The following is a 22,312-nucleotide window of genomic DNA, read 5'->3' as shown; positions in this document are numbered from 1 at the left end:
CGTGGTATCATCGGCTATGAATATTGCATGGTCTTGGCTAAGTTCGAAGCATTCGATAAGATAGGTCCATGTCGCGCAAGCTTTCTCTCTCTCTCTCTCTCTCTCTCTCGTCTCAAGCAGCGATGATACCACGCCGAGGGCCTTCCGAGCTCGCTGACGGTTAAGCCGTACAGTGACGCTCGAGTCCCGTTCAGAAGCTCGTTGAAATAGACAGCCTGCCAAGCTAAGAACCGAATATTGTTTGATAGCTTGCCAGGCGGGGGGTAAAAATAGTGTTATAAATGTGCGTACATGGTCTACTCATACCGTAGAGCTTGGTGATGTCCTTGCCAGGATGTATAAGATGTTGCGGCGCGCCCGACGTTTCCTCATCGGCGCGACCGTTTATGGTGTTCTCGAGTGTCCCACCTTTGCTGTGTGCCTTTGGGTCGTGCACCTTGAACCGCACCTCCTGGACAACACGGGACCACTTACAAGAGACACGGCAGTTCGCCGTGGGGTGTCCCTCTCCGAGGTTTACCCCTTACTTTGTCGGATTGGCATGCGACACCGAGGACTGGCAGTGTGTATCGTATCGTTCAATCGCGGTGACGTCCGGTTGCAATTTACGTGAACATCAGGGCGCGGTCGACATTCGAGAGAAACTCACCTGCATTTCACGTCACCGTTCGCGATTATTGGGTTCTTTTTCTTTCTTTTTTTCTTTTTTTCTTTTTTTCTTTTTTTCTTTTTTCTTTCCTTATTTCTGTCTTTTTTTCATTCTTTCTTTCTTTCTTATTCCGCTTTGCTGTTCATTCGTTGAAAAATGGGGACAAGTGTGAAGATGAGGGGGGAGAAGTGTCGTGTAAAAAGGGACCACGGTCTGTAGAGAGGCGGTGTGATTGCTCGTGCCCAAGCAAAACGGATCGGTGAGAATCTGGTTAGAAGCTGGTGTACATGGTGCTAATATTATTAGGTGTCGATGAGGGTATCTAGGGAGATTATTATCATATAGTCGTCTCATTGCGGCGATCTTCAGCTCTTGCACACGTGACACTCCGTGTCACGTGTCAGGAGACCTGTATTTATTTCGAGTTCACACACAGGACACAGGAGGATTATCCTTAGGATTGTTTGACTCTTAATTAATGTGAAAAAGGTTAAAAAGTTGCGGCCTGTTTCGCCTGCCGCGAAAAAGTGTGAAATATTCATGAGGACTTTATTCTCTTATCCTATTTTGTCGATTATATATATATATATATATATATATATATATAGATGCACTCTCTTGTCGGGAGTGCGTATAAAAAATGAAACAGTCGTCAAGGTTGTATTAGAGATTCGATTTTAATATCCTGCCGGAGCATCTCGAAGAGAGCAGTTGTCCGCTGTAAGAAAAGACTCGAAAGAGACAAATGTAATTATTGAAGATGTTAGTCGAGAGAAAGTCACGTATCGTGTCACGTTGGGCATCCTCCGTCGAATCACGTGCAACTAAATCCCTGGTCGTAATTAATTGAAACGTCTTATCCTGCCGACGCTTCACAAGCGTCCGCAGTCCGTCCTGTTCAACCCACGCCCATTCACCTACGTCTTTTTACACTCCTCCTCCTTCTTCCCGCCCTTTCTGGCCCTTTAATATTTCCCGTTGCCGGTCTACAATACCCAAGATTAAAAGAAAATTTATAGTGCATCGCGCCCCGTAGGCACGAAGCACGCCATCCGGTGCGTTGCGCGGCCGAATGGGAATTCATTTCGCGAAACCTTTTAGCTTTTGACCTCTCGTGGATCGTCCTGCCGTTTCTAGTTTTCTGTTTTTTTTTTTTCTCTGGGGAGAGGAAAAGTGCATATTTACGCTCTGCGTACGATGGTACGAGCGGCCATGTTGAGCTGGATCGAAAATAATGCCCGGCTCCGTCCTGTTGAGCCTGCACTCGTGACGAGGGAGAAGAGCCCGGAGTAGCTCTAATATCCATTTGCCGCCGACTATCGAAGGTATCGAATTTACGGTGATCGCCGCATTGTCCGATGCGGCGCTCCATCGCTTAAAATTTCTTTCAAAGTGGAAGAACCTTCTTCGTCGTCGGCGCGGCGTATGGCAAGATAAAAACGGTACTCTCTCGTCCGGCACGCTTACCAAGCGTACCAAGCCGGCTCTCGGGAGCCGTGATAAAGTCACGAGACAAATGCTGCGATTACGCATAAATCAACAAACTGTGCAGCGAACAACATTTTCCTTTGCATTTCTTTTTTTTTCTTTTTTTTTGTTTTTTTTTTTTTTGTCGCTTTTGGTGTGTCGTGACGACAGAGCTGGTAGCGCTTACGCGCTGAAAAGAAAGCGTGCGAGTTCGGCCAGGGGGAGCGGTAGAGCACGTCTCTTTCCCTGGTTACGCGGCGACAAAACGACATTCTGCGTGGAAGAAAAAGTCGGGGACGACGGCGCTCTGGCCGTCGTTACTCACAGTTTGTTTAGGCGCGTGATCGCCATGATCGCCGGGCACGCGCGGCGGTCCTGGGTTCTCGCTCGCGGCCTTCATGCTCTCCGCTATCTTTTGGAATCGATTCTTCCGCATCTGAATCCTCTTCGCCATGTAGCCCACCGTAGCGTATTCTGCGAAGAAGAAGAATCCACGGGAATGAAAACACGTAACCATTCAATGCCACGACACGACTGCCACTGTAAGACCCGGGCGGTAAGCCCGGTGGTACATGGGCCCCCACTTCCATCCGTCGAGAATCTCAGTCATGCTTGCGCTCCCGGTACTTGTGTAGAGCTCACGTGCAGATGAAAGAAAGCCATTTCCCTGGAAACCCTGCCAAGAGCAGGACACCGCGATGGCGAAGTACCTTGGTGTCGTACGTAATGAGGTACTCGCGATCGCAGTCGGGAATACGCAACAATGTGTGTCTCGGCCGTGTGCATCTGATTACTCAAAAACGAAACCGCGTAGATCACGTTATCATGCTCAGCGATCTCTTACGCGCGTCGCGATCTCTTTCGTCTCTCGTGAAAACATGGCAACGATCGTCGTGACGACGACGACGACGACGACGACGACGACAACATTTCGTCGTAATAAAAAAGGGACAGAGTCGTTTGACGACGACAGTAACGGCGTAACAGTAGCCGCGGACGACGAAGAACGATTTCGAGGAAAATGGGTTCCTTGCATTTGTCACGTGAGCCCTGCACAAGTATCCGTCTACGATACTCTACGAGCTCGCTACTGGAACGGCACGGCTCCGAGCTATACGGAGTATGAGAGGACGCAGGATGGAAAGCTTAATGGCAGCGACGTAGAGGCACGGAAGAGTACACGATCGCACTCACCGAGCAACGAGGCAAAGACCATGACGAAGCAGGTGCCCAGATAGACGTCGATGGACTTGACGTAGGAGATCTTTGGTAGCGCTGCGTTCGTCGAGGACATTAGGGTCGTCATAGTGAGCACAGTGGTTACTCCGAGGGCCACCCGAGCGGGGGTCGCGTTTCGGTTTAGCCAAAAGCTCACCCACGATATTATGACAATCAGCCCCGAGGGTATGTAGATCTGGATCAGGTAGTAGCCCATCGACCGTACGAACTGGATCTCGCAGGCCAGCCGCGAGTAATTCCCTGCGATTAAAAGATCGAAGGTCAGGACAGGGAGACGGAGAGGCGCTATTTAATGTCTCTTTATCTCCCGTGCTCACTGTCCTTCCTCCTCACTGTTCGTTTATCTCTCTCTCTTTCTCACTTTCTCTTCCAACGTGTTTTCTCTCTCTCTCTCTCTCTCTCTCTCTTTCTCTCTTTCTCTCTCTCTCTTCACTCCCTTTCGTCCCTTTCGTGTGCTCTCTTCCTCCTCCTCCCTTCGATCCTCCCTTCGTCGTCTCCTTTTGCCCGATCTCCTCCCCCTCCCCCCCTGCCCTTGCCTCTGCCTCTGCCCCAATCCTCTCCCCGCCTGTTCCGTCACTGGCCTCTGCCGGGAAAAGCGGTTTCATTGTTCGCGAGTGGCTTTCTCTATTTCTTGCGCCGGCCGGAAATATGGCGCGCCAGAGCCGACTGGGGATGTTAAGTGAAATTCGCATCGTCGATGCGCGACTCTTTGTACTCGCCTCTCTTCTGTGTACCGTATGTCTCTCTTCGTGTAGGTGTGCGTGGTGTGCACGGTTACCGTGTGAAGTGTGGCGGCGGCGGCGGTAGCGGGGCGGCAGTGGCGGTGGCGGCGGCGGTGGCGGCGGCGGCGGCGGCGGTGGCGGCGGCGGCGACGGTGGTGGCGGTGGTGGTGGCGGAGGCGGTGGCGGTGGCGGTGGCGGCGTGTATCTCTCGTGCGTCGTTCGTCGTCTCGAGAGACTCGAGATGCAATTGCGATTCGAAGGAAGAAAAACGAGGAATCGATCGGGACAGAGAGAATCCAGTTGTCTCGTAATTTTCACTTTCCACTTTCCACTGTCTCTTTTTTCGCTCTTGCGAATTGCGAATTCGCGGTGTGATTTGTATCTCTCGCGCCACCATTATCGAGGAGGGTGCGGCGTGTTGGAAGAAGACATCAACACTTGTGTGCGCACTTGGCCATGCGTCACTCGGTGACGACACCTGCGACGTGACACCGTCGACATGAGTCGCGGTGAAAGAACATGCGAAGAACGTCGAAGAATGAGAAAGAGACCGAGACGGTCGAGAGAAGCGCCCTTGAGACCCTTCAGTCAGGGCGGGTTGTTTGCGCGAGCGGAATGCATATCGCAGAGAACGCGCGGTACGTATGGAGAACCGCATGATGCGTCGATAGGAAGAACAATCGCCAATCGCCCAAAAGTTTCGGTCGAGCCGAGCGGGGAGGTCGGGCCGGACGATGATTCTCTCTGAGAAAGAGAGTTTCTCTGAGGAAGACGTTCGCGAAAGAGCGAGGAGGAACGTATATGAGCCGGCTGGTCGCCAATCAACGCCAGCAAGCATCCGCTGCTCGACCCGAGATTCTCGAGATCGCAGAGTCGCGAGATCGCGCGAGATCGCGAGAAAGAGAGAGATCGATCGATCGATCGACGGCTATACGTAAAAAAAGTATACGGGATCACGACGGTTCTGTTACGAGCGACAATTGCGCCTGCGGACATCGGATAGCGCTCACGTGTCTCTCCACCTTACCCATGCCGTTAAAAGCGAGGGTTGAACAATTATTTGTTGGTGGTGGGGTGGGGGTGGGGGGGGGTGGGGTTGTGTTCATACGTTACCGGTGGTAAGACTAATCTCCATGGCACGCTGCCGGTGACCGAGGACCTTGAACTGAGGGAGGGAGACCTCGTTGCTGACCCCGACGCTGTTCGGGCCCTCGTTCCACTTGTACCGGATGTCCCTCATCGTGTATCCGACTGAAAAAATAGAGAGACCCCCCGCGGTTGGTACGTACCTTCGCGGAAGCCCTCAAACGCATTTCAGCTCCGAGGGGGCCTCCACTTACCTCGCACCCCCATCAAACCTCACGAGTCCGTGCTCTCTTTCACTTTCTCCCCATTCTCTCTCTCTATCACAATTTTTCCGTTCCTTTCTTTCTTTCTATCTATCTGTCCCTCTCACAGCAAGTTTATCTTACTCTCTGTCCTTCTCAGCGAGAAACGCCCTCGCGGCGCGAGAGCTATCGAGAGCCCAGATTAAGCTAACTTTAAAAGGGGCTTGTGTGGGCGGAATATCTGGCGTGTGATGAGAGATCGTGGACGATCTTCTCGATCGTTGGGCGCGATCGAGAAGCGGTAGGCGCGCCCGTATCATCCGTATTTACGAGTCCGTCGTGTCGATTATTGTTTTGATGTTGTAGATGGTGGATGTTGAGAGCCAAAGGTGGACGTAATACTATTCCTGAAACCCATTTGCGATTTACGTAAACTCGATGTTTCGCGTTTCGCGTCTTGCCGTAGAGCCGCGGTCGAGCCGAGCGTTTGCGCGCAACGAGAGATCCATTAGATCGCTCTCGATCTCTCTATATGTGAAATATAGTTGACGTGAACTTGCGCGACCTGCTCTCTCCACGGAGTTTCGAGCTTGTACGTAAATGATCGAACAGCTAGAGTAAAAATAGTATACCGTCCACCTGCGACACCGTGAGGAGGAACCAAGTCTGGGGGGACGATGGATATACGCGTGACTCAGCTACCGTCTGCGTCTTCCGTGAGTGTAGGTGGGTTAAAAAACCGATGAGTCGATCAGTCGATCGGTCGAAATGAATGACCGCGGGACTACGCGGTCCCACCGAGAGCAAGCTCGTTCTTATACAATTCACAATGTGTTCGCGAAAAGACAACACAGTGATCGGTGCATATCGGTGCGGATGGAGAAACAGGAGTTACATTATATATATATATATATATATGTATATATATATATATATATAATACGCATATATATATATATATATGTTTCTCTCTCTCTCTTGGAACAAGAGAGCCGTGGTGTGTCGCCGCGTGTGAATACACCTACCAAACGTGTACGCGCATATTCACACACATACACACGCACACACACACACACACACACGCACGCACACCATACACGTCTCGCTCTGACTGACGGCGCCGTTAATCGGGATCCGACGACTAAATGCAACACAGGCTACGTGTGTGTGACTCTTCGCACTCGTTCGTTTCCTTTCTCTCACACATATATTGTATATACACACACATATACATTATTCGCGCGAGCTTCTGGACCAAGTTTAGAAGGAAGAACGAATAAGAGGGGAATATCTACCTGTAGATAGGTGTATGGTTGTCTGTCGTTGCCTGTGACCGAGCACGCGAAACTGCGGTAGTTCCACCTCGTTCGACATGCCGACCGACTGTAGGCCGGCGTTCCATTTGTACCGAATATCGCGCATTGTGTATCCAACTGCCGGGAGAACAAGAACACAAATATCTTCGCTCTAACATACAGTAATTAGACACTGAGGTAGTGTTCGGTTCGGTGGGGACGGGAGGGCGGGTTCCTCGGGGAGTACAGTAATTAGAAGCAAAGTTATCGCGCGAGCAACCTAAACCGTTCCGTAAATTGTTGCGTCACGATCCAATTCTGCCGCGAAGTAGCATAAATCTCTCTCGCGCGCGGAATCGATTTAGGATGCCCTCCGTGCCGCTGTATCACAGACGTCATCGAGTCAGGCGTTGTAATTCTCACCCCCCCCCTCCCTCCTCCTCCCCCTCCCGTGTATACGGCGGTTATAATTCTTCCCCACCTTCGTACCAAGATATCCAAACAAAGTATCCCGCAACTTTTCGCACGGCCGCGAGAAACTCCGGGATCTCCCGCGGAGATCCCGAGCGAGAATCAACCGCGTGCGAGAATATTTTTACGTCGGAGATTCGACCTTACGGCCGAAAGTAGAAGGCAATTTCGCGTCCCGCAAGAGTCGAGACCTCGCTCTATTTTGTATTCTTCAATCTACACGAGGGAAAAACACCCCGCACGGCTAACCTCCTTCTCGTTTGCGAAACGACGCCCTCCGTCGGCGATGCGTCCGTGATATCCTCAGGAGCGAATTCGCGGCAGGCATGTCCACGCGCGAGACCACGCGCGGGAATTGACGTCGCGAGCCAATGTGTCTCTCTGTTTCACGTCTGTTGCTACCGCGACGCGAATAGATTGCCCTCGGGTGCAACTCGGTATCGGCGATTTTAAGCGACGACTCGTTCCGGGCGAGCGAGCGAGCGAGCGAGCGCGCGCGCCCGCCGTTTCTTCCGCAAACGAGCATCCCGCAAATCGGATTTTCCCCGATCGATCACTATACTCGCGCGCACACGCGCCTATTTGCGCCCTCTAATTCCTCCGCGCGGCCTCCAGCGCGTACATACCGTACCGAGAGAAACATTCCTCCGTAACTGAATCTTAGGTGATTACGATCGTTACACCGCATTCCAGGCACCAAAGTGGCATTCCGTCGCGGTGGCGGCCACATTGCGCGAGCATCGGCGAAACGCGGATTAAGCGGTATACGCGGACCCGAGCATGCCAGATTAATTGCTTTTGTTTTTGCGCGGAATCCGCGGAGTGTGCGATGCCCACTCGCGCGTTTTATCCCGCCCGATAATTCGTCGCGATCATCCCCCCCCCCCCTACCCCGCACGTATATACGGCGGGCACAGCTGCGCGCGGCGTCGCGCAAAACCACCGTTTCGGTAATGACAATTACGCTTCGCAACGGACGCGTTCGACACCGCCGGTGAGCCGCGGTATAAATAACCGGCTTCGCTCGTCGCCCGGCGCGGGAAAACGAAGAAAGACGGAAAGCGGACGAGTTTGCATTCTGGTCGTTATCATGAAAGCATAATATAATACCGACATTTTGTAATATCTCGGTTATACCATTACGTTTTATCCCGCTCCTTTTCTCCGCCCTTCCTCCGCGCTTTCATTTTCACGGGATACCTCCCGTGTAATTACATTTTCCCCAGCGCAGCGCGCTCATTACGCTTGCGGATGCGCTTAAACAAAAGTTACGTAGTAAAAGCATCACGTTCACCGCCAATGACGACCGCGCCCCCGAGGCGAAGTTAACAGAAACATTATGCGGCTTCGTCCGTTCGTTCGTTCGTTCGTTCGTTCGTTCGTTCGTTCGTTCGTTCGTTCGTTCGTTCGTTCGTTCGTTCGTTCGCTCGTTCGTTCGTTATTTCTGCCGATGGTCGTCGCATAGTTAGTAGTGCAGCGTAGATAAATTAGTACTTTTATAAAGTTTTAATAAAGAGGTCCTGGACTGAGGGCAACATTAAGCATCACGAAAGGTTGAAGGGGCTCGGTGGAGGGGGCAGGGGAACGGGTGAGTAGTTAGCGTTGGCTGCTGAATACTGCGGGAAGGAGGAACTGCGGCAACATTAGCAGAATACCCAAGGACTATGGTGGTGAGAGCAAGTTTAGGTTTAAGACGATAAGTGGAGAGTGTATAAGTAGATATATGGAGAAGCTAAGAAAGGAAAGAGAGAGAGAGAGAGAGAGAGAGAGAGAGAGAGAGAGAGAGAGAGAGAGAGAGAGAGAGAAAGAGAGAGATAGAGAGAGCGAGAGAGCGAGCGAGAGAGAGAGAGAGAGAGAGCGAGAGAGAGAGAGAGAGAGAGAGAGAGAGAGAGAGAGAGAGAGAGAGAGAGAGAGAGAGAGAGAGAGAGAGAGAGAGAGAGAGAGAGAGAGAGAAAAAGTTTCGTGCTCAGCATGCTACATATAATGTGGCGTACAGGGTCAGGGGATTAGGTAGATTTACATATATGTGCTGCATGCTTTATGCCGCGCATTTCATGTCCTGTGCCGCATGCACCGTGCTCCATGCTCCATTCTCCGTGCGCCATGCTCCGTGTTTCGCGCGAGAGACGCAAATTACCATACGGGCTATAGCCTCCCCCCCCTCCTCCGTTAATATTCAAATATTATTCCTGGTTAAACGTACGATACGATCGCGGCTCTCGCGGATCAGGATTGAATTGATGAAACACGCTTTCGCACACGCGCACACTACGAGGAGAGGTCGCGCTTTCTTTTCTCTCTCTCTCTCTCTCTCTCTCTCTCTCTCTCTCTCTCTCTCTCTCTATCCGCAGGCAGTGTTTTCTTCCTTTTCCTCTTTTTTTTTCCTTTTCTGTCGTTTCCACGCAACGTGTGAGGCTCACGTCCGCGGTGTGCGATTTCGCGCCAAGTACACACAAAGTACGGGGCGATCGAGGCCGACGAGAAGAGACTGTCGGGACATGTGTCGACGTGTCGTCGAGTGGAAGGCAAAAATCCAGACCGAAATAAATGTATGTACCTTGTCGTCGCGATGGTCATGGGAAGAACAGCTGTGTGTACGATTGTTTTGTATATCCGGTTACCTCGCGATACAACGTCCATCCGCTTGTACTTCTCTGATCGATCGATTTTTGCCCCGCAGAGCCGATCGGGAGCCGATGCTCGTGTATGTACGTAGACGTGACCATGCCGACACATGCGCGTTCTTGAGAACTACGTTAGGTAAAGAACGTCTATCACACTACCATATAATACGTACAAGAGTTGCTTGAAGGGGGTCGAGAGAGCAAGGGGGGGGAGAAAAAAGGGGGACGTATCATATATATATATATATATAATATATACATGTCGAAACAAATCGCAGATAAAAAAAATCATATTACAAGCAGATTGATATATAGGCGCATTACCGATATATACACACATGTATAAATATATATACATGTATGTACATATGTATATATGTATAATATATATAATGTGACCGCGGCGTGGCACGCCGCGGGAATAAAGTTGCAGTCGTTTCGTTCTTACATGCGCTGGGCTAGATGCACAATGCGTTTTAATTCGGTCGGACCGTTGTCGACACGTCGTTTCTGGGTTTAGCCTCCTTCGGGGCTGGCCGTCGTCGGCCCTTACTACGTCCCCGGACACGAGGCTCAGTGCTATATGTCGGAGGCCGTTCGGGTTTTCGAGGGGGGTGGGCGGTTAGGGGTTTTCGGTTTGGTGATGGTAAAGTGATGGGCGGTGGTAAAGTGGTAGTGGCGAGTGGCAAAGTGGTGGTGACAGTGTTCAAACAGCACACCTTCGTCGCGCGGTTCGACCTAGGGATCGATTTTCGTCGATGGCGATGGCAATGGCGACGGCGACGGCGACGGCGGCGGCGGCGGCGGCGACGGCGACGGGGTTCGCGTCGAGCTCTCTCGTTCATGTATCTACAAATGTGCGTGTGCTTCGTGATGTGTCTAGTTCAGCGTGATCTCGCCCCTGAATGTACATTCCTTCCGGAGGAAATCACCGTCAAACCGCTCAGGACGGAGCGGAATTCCGCTCTCCGCAGGATAGACGCGCGTACACCGCGGGGCGGGGCCGGGAAAGGGGAAGGGACCAGATACCCTTCGCTCGCAGCATTCCCGCCGCATTGCCGACTCGCGGAAAAGTTCTCGATCGCGACCTGTCGTCGATTGTCGACGGTGTGTCGCGACGTGTGTTCGCTGCGCGCCTACTGTGCAACTCGCGAGGAATTCTCGCTTAGCCGGCCGAGATTGATAGAGAGGTGGTGTGGTGGGAGGGGTATAGGATAGAGGTAGAGTGTGTGTTTCTAGTTTGCTCGTGCACGCGCACGGCCATCGCTGGTACTCGCTGTCGAATGACCGCGCGCGATCGTCGGGAAGTCGCGCGTTCGGCCGAGACCGACGACGTGTGTGACGACTCACGCCGTCGGTGGCTTGGTAGCTTGGTAGAGTGGAGACCCTTTTCGGAGGATGCTCGTAAATATATTCGCACACGGTCTTTGCGTAGGATGCGACTAAGCGTGTCCTGTAAACGTGATCGCTCGTTGGATCTCTTTGACGGACGTGTCACGCTCTTGCTCTTCTTTTTCTTTTCTTCTTCATCTTATTCGTCTCGTAGACAGATGAAGCTACCTCACGGGGAAAGCGATTCGAGCTTCGTCGCTTTTAGCCGTGAAAGTCGCAATCGTTTCGTGTCGGCGAGCACGGATTACGATCGCGCGATCGAGCTCACTCGCTACGATCCGAGACTCCTCCTGCAAATTGCACGTCTGTTCCAGTGTCGTCCAGATTGCGGATACCGCGCGCGCGGTTATACCTCGTAAAATGAATTTGTAATACCGACTTACGCGCAGACGCACGCACGAAATCGCGCCTAACGATTTTCATTTCCTTACGTACGTGTACGTACGGATGTGCTTTGTTACGCGGTATTTTACGCGGTCGAAAGGATCGTGAGAGCCGGCAGTTGCCGCGAACATTCGCGAGCCAGCGCCATTTTCGCTATCGCGGAAATACAAAATCGATACGAAGAGGGATAATAATATCAGGCTTAATGGCCAAGTTAAGAGCGAAACGAGGTTCGTGATCTAGCACTTCTACTCGGCGAAACTAATCAAGAAACTCTCCAGAGTTCTACGCGAATTTGCCGCCTCCTCGCCTTCACCTTTTATAGAAGCCGCGTCAGTCGCGATACGTTTCGGGCGCAGAATTCGCGGCCGCAGAAACGTCAATCACGCATCAAATCTGCACGGTTATAAGTAGGAACGGTGGGGAAACGCGAAGAACCGTAATAACATTATCGCTTACATTTATCGATTCCGCGTCAGGGACGGGAAGCTGACGCGTTATTTTGGACGAGGGGCGGGGGGAGGGGGGGGTCTGTGGACGATATCGGGAAACGATGAGCTCGCGCTCAAAAGCTGCAGGAGCTGCAGGATATCGCAAGTGTTATCGAGTTATCGAATTAGCGATTCGGCGCGTCACGATTGACGACGACGCGACGCTCTGGCGCGCTAATGACCGCTGGGACTTTCATTACGAGAGAGAGAGAGAGAGAGAGAGAGAGAGAGAGAGAGAGAGAGAGAGAGAGAGCGACAAAGCATCGGTCGAAGCAAAGTTACAATTAATCGACGGCCGTAATTCTTTCGAGTCGTCTCGGAAGCTTAGCGAGTCGCGCCCCGCCAGCATTCTCCGATAATTCGCGGAACGGCAATGTATCGCGACAACTCCTAACGAACGAGTAATAACTCGCGTTCGAGCGGCCGGACCAATTAAGGGAACGAAAGGGCGTCTCTCCGCGCGGGAGTCTCCGAGCTTTCTGCTCGACGAAACTAATCGACCAACTTGGTCGATTCCCCGCGATATCTCGCACACCGGACTTCCGGTGACCCCTCGATCCTATTCCACGTCCGACTGAGTTTTAATATAGATCTTTTAGCGGGTTAGAATTAAAGCCAAACTTTTTCCATCATCCCGCAGAAATCGACGACGTCCGAGCGCTTCTGCCTGCAACGAGAGATCGAAGATCGTCAAATGGTTCTCGCGATATTATTCTCGTCGGCTGCTCTCCATACTCTCCGCTCGCTCCACGTCGAGCGCGCTCCCGATATCGTTCGTCCCGATATTTGCATCCACGCGCGTCACCTCCCCGTCATCATCCCCCTCGGGGTTTTGCATATTATATGCGGGTTTGTTCGTTCATTTCTAATAATTTATTTCGTAGTCACCATTACGAGATGCTGATTTCGTCGATTAGCGCCGCGCCGCGCCGCGTTGATTTATCCGCATAATTTGCGCGACACATTCGTGCACACGGATTATTAACGCCGATGCGTGCCAGTGGACAACGATAATTACTCCGCGATGTGAAACACACGCGGAGACAAACGACTGCGGAACGGGGGGAGAAAAGAGACGTTACGGGCAGAGAGCCTCCTCTCTCCGTATATTAACACACCGTGCAATTTGCAGCAGCGACGCGGCGCGACAAGCAACACGAGCTCGCGACAATGAAACGTTAGCGCTGTCACACACATCGACACGCGCACGCACACGCACACGCACACGCACACATACGCACAACACGTGGTAGTCTTTTCGCATGTGTTTCCTTGTTTTTTGCCCGCGCACTCGGCGCGTCTGCGGCGGCATCTGCGGTCAGCCTACGATTTCTACGCTCGTGTGACACGTTAGCAGCCTAACGTGGCGACTCGATTAATCGATCGAGAGACGAGTGTCTCTCAGTCGGCGGATCAGTTTGCGTATAGAGTGCGCGTATCGATACTGGCCGTCGTTTCGGCGCATCGAAGCTCCTTATCGAAGGTGCTCACTGACCGCACACACTGTGCTCAATCGCAGAATCGGGCGTTTATTGTCCGGACCGCGATCGTCGACCTCGGGGAAACTCGGGGGAGTCTTTCCGGGGTGTCCCGCGAGCTCGACGACACCGGGACACGCGTGAGCGATCGGAAAAGAGATTTTCGTCCGCGCGCGATGAAATTCGTCGTCGGTCGTACGTGCTACGTCACGTTGACGCCGCGCGAAACGCCCCGTCGTTCTTTTTTCTTTTTTTTTTTTTCATTCATCGGTTTCTGTCTCGCGAAGAAACAAAAGAAACGGAAGAGAAATGGCAAAGAGGGAGCTGTACAATAAATGCCCGACTTTGCGAGTCCATGTTGTCTCACATACGTACAATCACCATGTATGGAATAAAAAAAAAAAAGAGAGAAACCCAACCCAGAGTGTGTGAGCGAGAGCGGGTGGGCGAGTGAGTGAGTGAGTGAGTGAGTGAGTGAGAGCGAGTGAGTGAACGAGGTGAATGGGAGAGTGATTCTCACTTGTGTGGCTGACTGATCGTGTGTGAGTGAGCGTGTGAAGTGGCGGGTGACGGACAGACAGACAGACAGACAGATAGACAGATAGAGAGGGGAAGATAGAGAAGAAAGAAGGAAGTAAAACCTGATGTCGGGGAGAAGGGAGCGAGAAGGAGGCAAAGGCTGTCAGTTGTGTGGGCGGTGGAAGGAACGATGGGAGGAAATGTGGAGAGCGATAGGGTTGACAGTATTCTCTGTATGAGCGTGTAATAGAGGGGGCGGGGACACACACGAAGTTTTTATGCTCGACGCAAATATACACGGTAGAAGCGTCTTTCTGTGTTTATCTGAAAAAAGGTTTCAAAGCGATGTACAGTTGAATCGCATTGAATCAACGACAATCGACTATCGATAAGGACACTTTCTGCGTATCGCTTTCGGCGTTATCCTCGAATTACATGCACGGGCTCACATGCTGGAATTGATCGTTCGCGTTTCACAATCTGCTTCAGTGAGAACCGTTATACGGCCGATCGAGTGGTAATCGCGATTCCGGCCGATAAACGTGACACTGCGATATTGCTGTCACCGAGGCCCCTCAAACCCCGCAAAAATACAATCGACAAGCCCGTCGCTTCTCAAAGATCTCGATATCGGGATCTTGTTTAAACCAATCAGGTTCTCGCGTTTAACGGCTATCGCGTGTCAACGCTATGTTGACCGGTGTCGCGTTTATCCCCCGCGATCGCGGATCGATCTCGTCTTTTTCTCTACCCGGAATCTTTCTCACTGCGTGGATTCTCTTTTTCTAGAATTACGTCATTCCATACGCGCACACGTCGACGATTGACGCCAAAAAGATACGGCGAGTCGATTGTCATTCCGAGAAGTAATATTATTCAAGTGCATGGGAAAGTCTCTTTGACTTCCATAATAATATGCGCAAGTGTGTGTTGTGAGTGAATGTGTGTGTGTGTGTGTGTGTGTGTTTAAATGTATGTGTGTTAGTAGTGTGTCGAGAGTAGAAAGTAATATAGGCGAGGATGTCGAACTCTGTGAAATTGTATTCCGTTCGCTGGTATGCACCTATGTATGTATATATGTGTATATATGTACACGCGCGTGTTGCGTACTTACAGCTCTCGATCTCGATTTGGCACAGTTGCCGGTCCATCGGGAAATACTGCAAGTTCATGGGACACGACGCTGTAATCGTTAAGCTGAAACACATTCGAGCAAAATCAGTTTAACGATCGCCCCTCGACGAGCTGCCTTGCGGCGGGGGGGGGGGGAGGAGGTGTACACAAAATTTATATACATATATATATAGTGTATAATATTCATAGTCAATCTATTTGCACTCCGTTGAATCAACGACCGTGAAAATTAATTCGCAGCCCGAGCTCATTGCGCTCGAGTCACGTCACGGGATTAACGCGTAAGAACCGATTCGTATCGATTCCGATATGCCGTGTCGTTAATACATGTCCGTCGGTGTCTGCGTCTTCTCCGACGCGCGCGTACGAAACGGTACAGACGTCCGTATTCGTATGATTCGTGTGTGCAGTCGACAGTGATCGATGACTCGTGCGTCCGAGAGAAGCGAGAAAGAATTTATTCACGCAAACGAGCACACGCGCGCGTTTCCTCACTCTCCCTCTCTCTCTCTCTCTCTCTCTCTCTTTGCTTCATCGATATTCTTCCACCGTTTCCGACAGAGAACGGCTCGATTCGGCAGTTCCGTTCCGGAAGTCGAGGATGTAATATAATGGAACGATATTGTGAGGGAGCGCGCAAGTTAGGTATGCATGGATCGTCTGAATATAGCCGGCGCGTTAATACCAGAACACTCCCGGGTGCTCGCGAGAAGAGAGAATGAGAGAGAGAGAGAGAGAGAGAGAGAGAGAGAGAGAGGGTGAGAAGGGGAGAAGAGGATAGATACGGGGAATGATACGACCTGTGTCAGGCAAGAAGGGGTGAAAGCCGCTACAGGGAACAAATTTGTCGCGTCGAGCACAATTGGTCCCAGAAGTGCCACGAATATTCTATGGTGATGGAGGACATTGGGCTTGATTTACAGTCGCGACGGAAAATACCATGTGAGCGCGGACCGACGGCGCGCGGCGCGGGCGGTGGGAGTAACAATTCGGAATTAAACCTGCTTAAATTACTCGATATGAGTGGGAGGGAAGGCCCTTTGACCTTTGTCCGTGGTTCGTCCATCGCAAGGTGTGCATTTCCGTTCTTTGTAACTTTCGACCCTCCGGTAGAGTAAATCAGGCTTCTCGTCCTTGTTCTCGCAAAAACAGAAGGCGCTCTAAACACGCGCGCGCACACACGCGGCTGAATAAGAATAATACCTGACGCTTCATCGGTGATGCAATCAGACGTTTAGGTTGATTATCACAGTGTCACAGCACGAGTACAAGTGCGTACAAACTGAGTCGTGAGTGTAAACTACCGTTCTACTTACCGTATACTACGCGTGATGCTTCCCGAGTGATGAATACGAATGAACTCGTTGCTGGTGGTAGCGATGTGAAAGTACGACTGCTTCTCGTTGACGAAGAAGGTGTCGGGTACCCAAATATTCTTGATGAATTCGGAGCCGACGCTGAGCGTCTCGACGCCCGTTCGCTGCTTGAACGCGAGTCGCGGGTCCGTCCAGAATTGTCGGAAGTAAAAATCCAACGTGAAGTCCTGGTACGACACAGGTGACTTATTAGACTGGAAGTCGTTTGTGTTCACATAGACATTAGAGAAACACGAGGATTCACGTGAGCCTTTCGCTGTCTTTCGTATCTTGTCTCTTTTCGTTATTTTATTTACTACCTCGATTTAATACCTCGAAGCTCGACTCGACAACATTGAAACACGCAACAAACACGCGGCGCAGTACTCGTTAAATTATCGCCATTTCGTCGATAATGGAGTCTCCTGGACAAGTCGTTGTTCCAGACGACTCCGTATAACAGCGTATACGTATAAAACGACAAAAACATGTATGTGGAACATTACATTTATGTAATACGTTGCTAGCAGCATTTAAAAATAAGAATTTTACGGGGCATATCCGGGGCGAATCCGGACTGCGTTCACGAGAAAGCCACTGTAGAAATAGCGATAATCTCGGTGCGCCAAGTTTTTCCCGCCGGCTAAATTTAATCTCCGATCAATGACGCGTGGATATACGTATCGTTGAAAGTGCCGAAAATAAATTCGCGGCTCGTGCCGAGCGATGTGCTCGGGAGAGACGCGAGCTAATTTGAAATGCTACGTTAGTCCTCGTTCTTCTCACGTGTCGAGCCGCGGCGAAATCTCGAGAGGCTGAGAAAGCGGTCGCGCCTTCCTGCGCGGAGGAAGAACAACGACCAGCTGGTCCACGATCGGTGACGATTGTGGTTTCGAGTGTGTAAAACGCGATGTTGCGGCCGTCCTTCGAAACGGGGAGAACGTAACGTGTATCGGTCGGTCGGAAGAGATACGCGTGCGGGTAGTTACGGGAAAGGAAACACGTTCGGGATCGCGAACGTCGACAGGCACCTTCGAAGGCTTATCGAGGCGGCTCGTCGCGGTTATCGTAACACGTGAAATCGGCCACTTAACGCTTACGTGACCCTCTATCCAGACCTCCTCCGGCGTTCTACTTGACCCCACGCTGTGAAACGAGGCGAGGCTAATTCGGCGCGGCGCGGCTATAAAGTCCGAAGTTGCGACGGCAACTTCGAGAGCTCTGTAGGGCGCTCCATCATTGGGTCTCGCACTCGCAAGAGCGTTTACCTTGGCATGATAGAGCGAGTCTGAACGACGGCGCCGTGTAGAGCAGCTCGAGCGAGACCGACCGACTTTGAGTAAACGTGATCGACGAACACGGTTGGTACAGTCTTTGAAAGCTCTCGCCGTCAATACGCGTTGAATACGGGAGGCCTAGAAATGTTCTAGTGTCAAGTGGAGTTTTGCTAACGAGCGTTTTGTGACACAACGTGGCGATCGTATCAGTGTCAATACGCGACCTAACCATCTTTTTATACACTTCAAACACTGCAGAAGTCTGCTGTGTTACGAACGGTGAAGCAAATCCAGGTCGAGATTGTTAGAAATATTTTCACATCATTCGCGACGCTCGCGAAACTTTAGCATTTCGCGTCGACGCGAAGCCGTCGTGGAAATGGCTCTTTAATATGATACTAAAAGGAACGAATGCTCGCTAAGTTTCGTCGTAGTAGTAGTCGCGACGGAAATAATGTCGGCATATAACGAGCGGTGCTTCTCCCCCTATCGAAAGATAACTTGCGCGTGGAACTGAAGATCTCAAAATATATCCATGACGTACCATTACCCCCGCCGCGCAAGTAATACGTTACGGCGTCGGCATAAACTCGCCGGCAATGCCACGTACCTTCTAAATTGCCCTCCTACCGATTTCGCCAAAAGGTTTACTCGTACGGTTGAGGAAGTTTGAGTACCGAGCCGAGGAGCTCGAGCGCGTTCGAGTGAAATAGACGAGCAGATTTATTATCTAAACTTCAAGTTCCGCAGTCGTCTCACTATTATAGCAAGAGAAATTTCCAGGAGAATTATATCCATAATTCCTACGAGCCTTATAAAGTTTGTCTCGCCTCGGTGTCGATTTAAACCGATTACCTCGTTATAATCATCGCTAAAACACAATTGAGGGCAGATTCCGCGGCAGATTTGTCCCCGAGGTAGATTTATTGTAAAAACAGTCACAAGGTTTCCACGAACTGTGTAACGCGTAATCTCTGATGTGAAGAATCCATCTGAGACAGTGACATTGCTGGAGTATCTTCCAGCAACTAAAAATGACGCTCATTAATCTCCAACGAGTAGTTTGTAGTGACCATTCATCAGCTGCGGTCGTTATTTCATAGCGTTACCTATTATTTGCGGCGTTACAAAACACCGCAATATTGTTTTCACTTCGTCGTTGGAATTATCCCGATTGATACGAGCGCTGCTGCAACACCGCACGTTGCGGTCGCGACGGCGAGTTAATAGTTTGTAATTACGATGCTTAGGCTCGTGCACGCGCGGCCGCGTGCAATTATACGAAATCTTGCGAGAGAACGCACGCGTGACTTGGACGCCTCGTGAGCATCGAGATTCCTGCCGACGTCGGGGTCGATCTCAGGACAGGAGTTTCGCGACGCGAGTATAATTCGTGTGTACACGCGAAGGAGATAAGGTGTAGGGGGTCGTGTGTGTGTATGTATATATAGTGACTAACGTATACGTATACGTACATACGTCTAAGACAGGTATTTGCGACGAGAAACCACCACGTGCACAGGCATGCTACGAAACTACCACGAGATACATGCACCGCGCACTCAGTGAGGACAGAGAGTGTAGGATGGATGGTATGGAGCCTCTGAAATTCAGCGAACATCCTCGACGCGTTCGCTTTCACGAAAGGATCAGTCGCGACGCGAGTATCTACTCGGTACGCGCGCGGACGGACAATCTTCTTCCTCTGCTTCTCGCACACGTTACGATGTACTGTTGATAATAATGATGGAAAATTCACCACTCGACCTTAGACCACTCGACATTAAACGCTGATATCGCATCAGTGTTGTGGGAGATACCCACAATTTAAGTTCGTACCACACTCAATGGCTCCTGCACTTGAAGTTGAATTTTCTCGATCAATCAAATCGTCAGTTTTGATGTTATTCGACGCTCTCTCTCACACACACACACACACGCGCGCGCGCGTCCATTCGCAGCCACGATTATTTCGCGTGAATCGCGATATGCCCGCGAAGAAGTTTACGATCGTTAGCAGTTACGACTCTCCCCAGAATTTTTACAACTATCAGCGGCTGCGAAATTCCCAGAAAATTTGGAAAACTTTCGGGAAATACTGCCCAGAATTTTACAACCTCAATAACACGTCACGGTACCGTCGTGACGAGAGGGAGAGTTCGACCCAGGGCGACGTTACCACCCTTTCAACGACGTGTGCGGCGCGCATAACACGGAGGCTTCTCTGCCATTCGCACCGCGTCGCTATGAAGAATTTAATGCGCGCCGCGCATTGCTCGCCGTTCCCTCCCTATCTACCCCTGCACCGCGTTTCGCTACGTAACTTGGAAATTTCACCGTCCATTTTACCGAACGATCGATTAAAAGTGCGAGAATGAAGAATCGCGCGGCTGAGACTCCACTGACACGATTTTTGTTGCAGCGAGTCGAGTGCGAGCGAAGACTCTGTGTGTCACGCACGATTCATTCGCGATGAGTGATTAATCTCGCGGATTTAACGGGCGAACGGAGTCCGACGGATACGAAAGACTTTGAAATATCCCGTGGGTATACCGTGTATGGACCGGAAGTTGTCATTCGCGCTCCTGGCGGCCCTCCAGGCGCATTGCGGTTACGTCGCGGCATGTAATTGCTTCGCTAACAAATCCTCCGGTATGATCAACCGATCACTGTCAGCAATCCCCGAGGGATCCGCGAATATCCGAGGGAATCTTTTTCCTGCAATTTCCCAACTGATCTTCCGATTAACGGTTGCAGTCCCGCCTCACCGGTTTTCTCCACCGGTTTTCCACGTGCGATCATCGCGCTACGCGCGCTGTTTAGCGAACTCGATATGCTCAGCAGGTATGCCAGTCGCTGGTAGCGATGAAAAAGCGAATAAGAGAGTATCCACTATCGCGAAAGCGACTATCGCTACGAAGCGTGGAACAAATGAAAAATACGCGCTCCTGACATTGCAACGGGGACATTCTCGGCCGCTCGTACGCTTGAATATTTCCCCACACACAGTGGTTCGTTCCGATGGGGCGCAGATCTTGTGCGGTGTATCGGGGTGTGAATTGAACAATTCGGACGAGTACGCGTGTCTCGTTGTCGACGAAACAATCCCAGGCGGAATGCGGGTAGGTGTGCGCAAGCATTTCTATTACACGCAAACCGAAGCGTAAAAAACAAAGAACAGGCGGGAAGCTTTGTGGAAGCGTTTCAAGCAAAAGCTCGCAGGCCAATCGATCTCAAAAGAGAGAAAAAGAGAGAGAGAGAGAGAGAGAGAGAGAGAGAGAGAGATAAAAAGAATTAAAAAAAAAAGTAGCGACACAGCGGTGCTGTACGACAAGTGATGGAAGCGAGAGGGGCTCGTACGAGGAGGACCGCTCCATTTCGTTTGGAGTCCATCGCGCCTCGACGAGCGCGATTACCGCGATGTGTACGCGCAAGCACATAGAATACGTATTACGTATCCCGCACACAACATACGCACACACCGAGAAGTATACACAGTACAACGAACGTGTAAGCTTCAGGCGCGCGTATATACACGCGTTCAAACTCGGACATTTGTGTGTGTGTGTATATATATATATATAATATTATATATTATATATATTATATATATATATATCATGTAAATTGTGTGTGTGTGTGTGGATATGTGTGTGTGTATATGTGTATATATATATATGTATATGTATATATTTATATATATATATATATATATATCACAGCGCGTGACGTGATTCATAGCAATCAGAAGCGCACTGCACACACTGACAATGACACAGCTCATATAGGTGTCATAGTATATTTACGATATAGCATAGATATGTACGAAATATATATGAAGGTACAATTATATATCGTTATAGTCTCGATGTAGTCGCAACTTTGCGCAAAATATTGCTCTTCGTTCTTTCGGTATGCGATCATCGGCTGGCCGTGGGTGGAAGGGTGGGCGAGGGGCGAGGGGAAAATCTCGCTCTTCGAGGGCCGCGGGGTGTCTATTGTTGATACTTTTTTTCTGTTCTCTCTTTCTCTCTCTCTCTCTCTCTCTCTCTCTCTCACATTCTCTCTTTCTCTTTTTCTCTCACTTGCTCTCTTTCTCGCTCGCTTCCTCTTTCTCTCTCTCTCTCTCTCTCTCTCTCGCTTTCTTGCTTTCTTCAAGTCCCCGCTCTTCATCGGTTTTCCTGGTCCCCGTCCGGCCGGGAAGACCGCGCGGACTACGATCAACGAGCGCATAAAAGCGCTTTCATCGTATTATTCTCTCCGCCCGTACTTGTCGATTTTCTCGAAGGCGGACGATGAAAGGGGAGACAAATTGATAGGAAAATCGTCTCGTTGTAGCGCGAATACGCCGGCCGGAGAGTCCGCAGGATGGCCCTCGAGGGCTGGACATTCGGAGTCGCCTTTGCGACGTGGATGCGGGTGTGTCGGAGGTCGGGAGTTGGGTTGGGTGTGGGACACGTAGTAGAGAATGGGAGCTCGGGCCAGCG

At 50.8% G+C, this 22,312-nt stretch overlaps 1 protein-coding gene across 13 annotated transcripts in view; it reads right to left on the bottom strand.

The window, feature by feature from the left end:
• Positions 1-22,312, bottom strand: part of Rdl (Resistant to dieldrin) — a 79,902-nt gene that overhangs the window by 1,578 nt on the left and 56,012 nt on the right. For 3 of the 13 annotated variants that reach the window (XM_019840883.2, XM_025302567.1, XM_025302570.1), the window contains exons 4-10: positions 16,510-16,736; positions 15,174-15,256; positions 6,701-6,838; positions 5,191-5,328; positions 3,311-3,595; positions 2,442-2,590; positions 292-451 (exon numbers count right to left, since the gene is read on the bottom strand). In XM_019840883.2, the coding sequence (XP_019696442.1) occupies positions 292-451; positions 2,442-2,590; positions 3,311-3,595; positions 5,191-5,328; positions 6,701-6,838; positions 15,174-15,256; positions 16,510-16,736 (1,180 nt within the window). The remainder of the gene's footprint in view (positions 1-291; positions 452-2,441; positions 2,591-3,310; positions 3,596-5,190; positions 5,329-6,700; positions 6,839-15,173; positions 15,257-16,509; positions 16,737-22,312) is intronic. The other 10 variants (XM_025302568.1, XM_025302573.1, XM_011139261.3 and 7 more) reach the window with 7 other exon arrangements.

This window comes from Harpegnathos saltator, unplaced genomic scaffold, assembly GCF_003227715.2.
Source record: "Harpegnathos saltator strain DR-91 unplaced genomic scaffold, Hsal_v8.6 scaffold5, whole genome shotgun sequence".
Taxonomy (NCBI): domain Eukaryota; kingdom Metazoa; phylum Arthropoda; class Insecta; order Hymenoptera; family Formicidae; genus Harpegnathos; species Harpegnathos saltator.
This window is presented reverse-complemented; position numbering and strand designations above follow the sequence as displayed.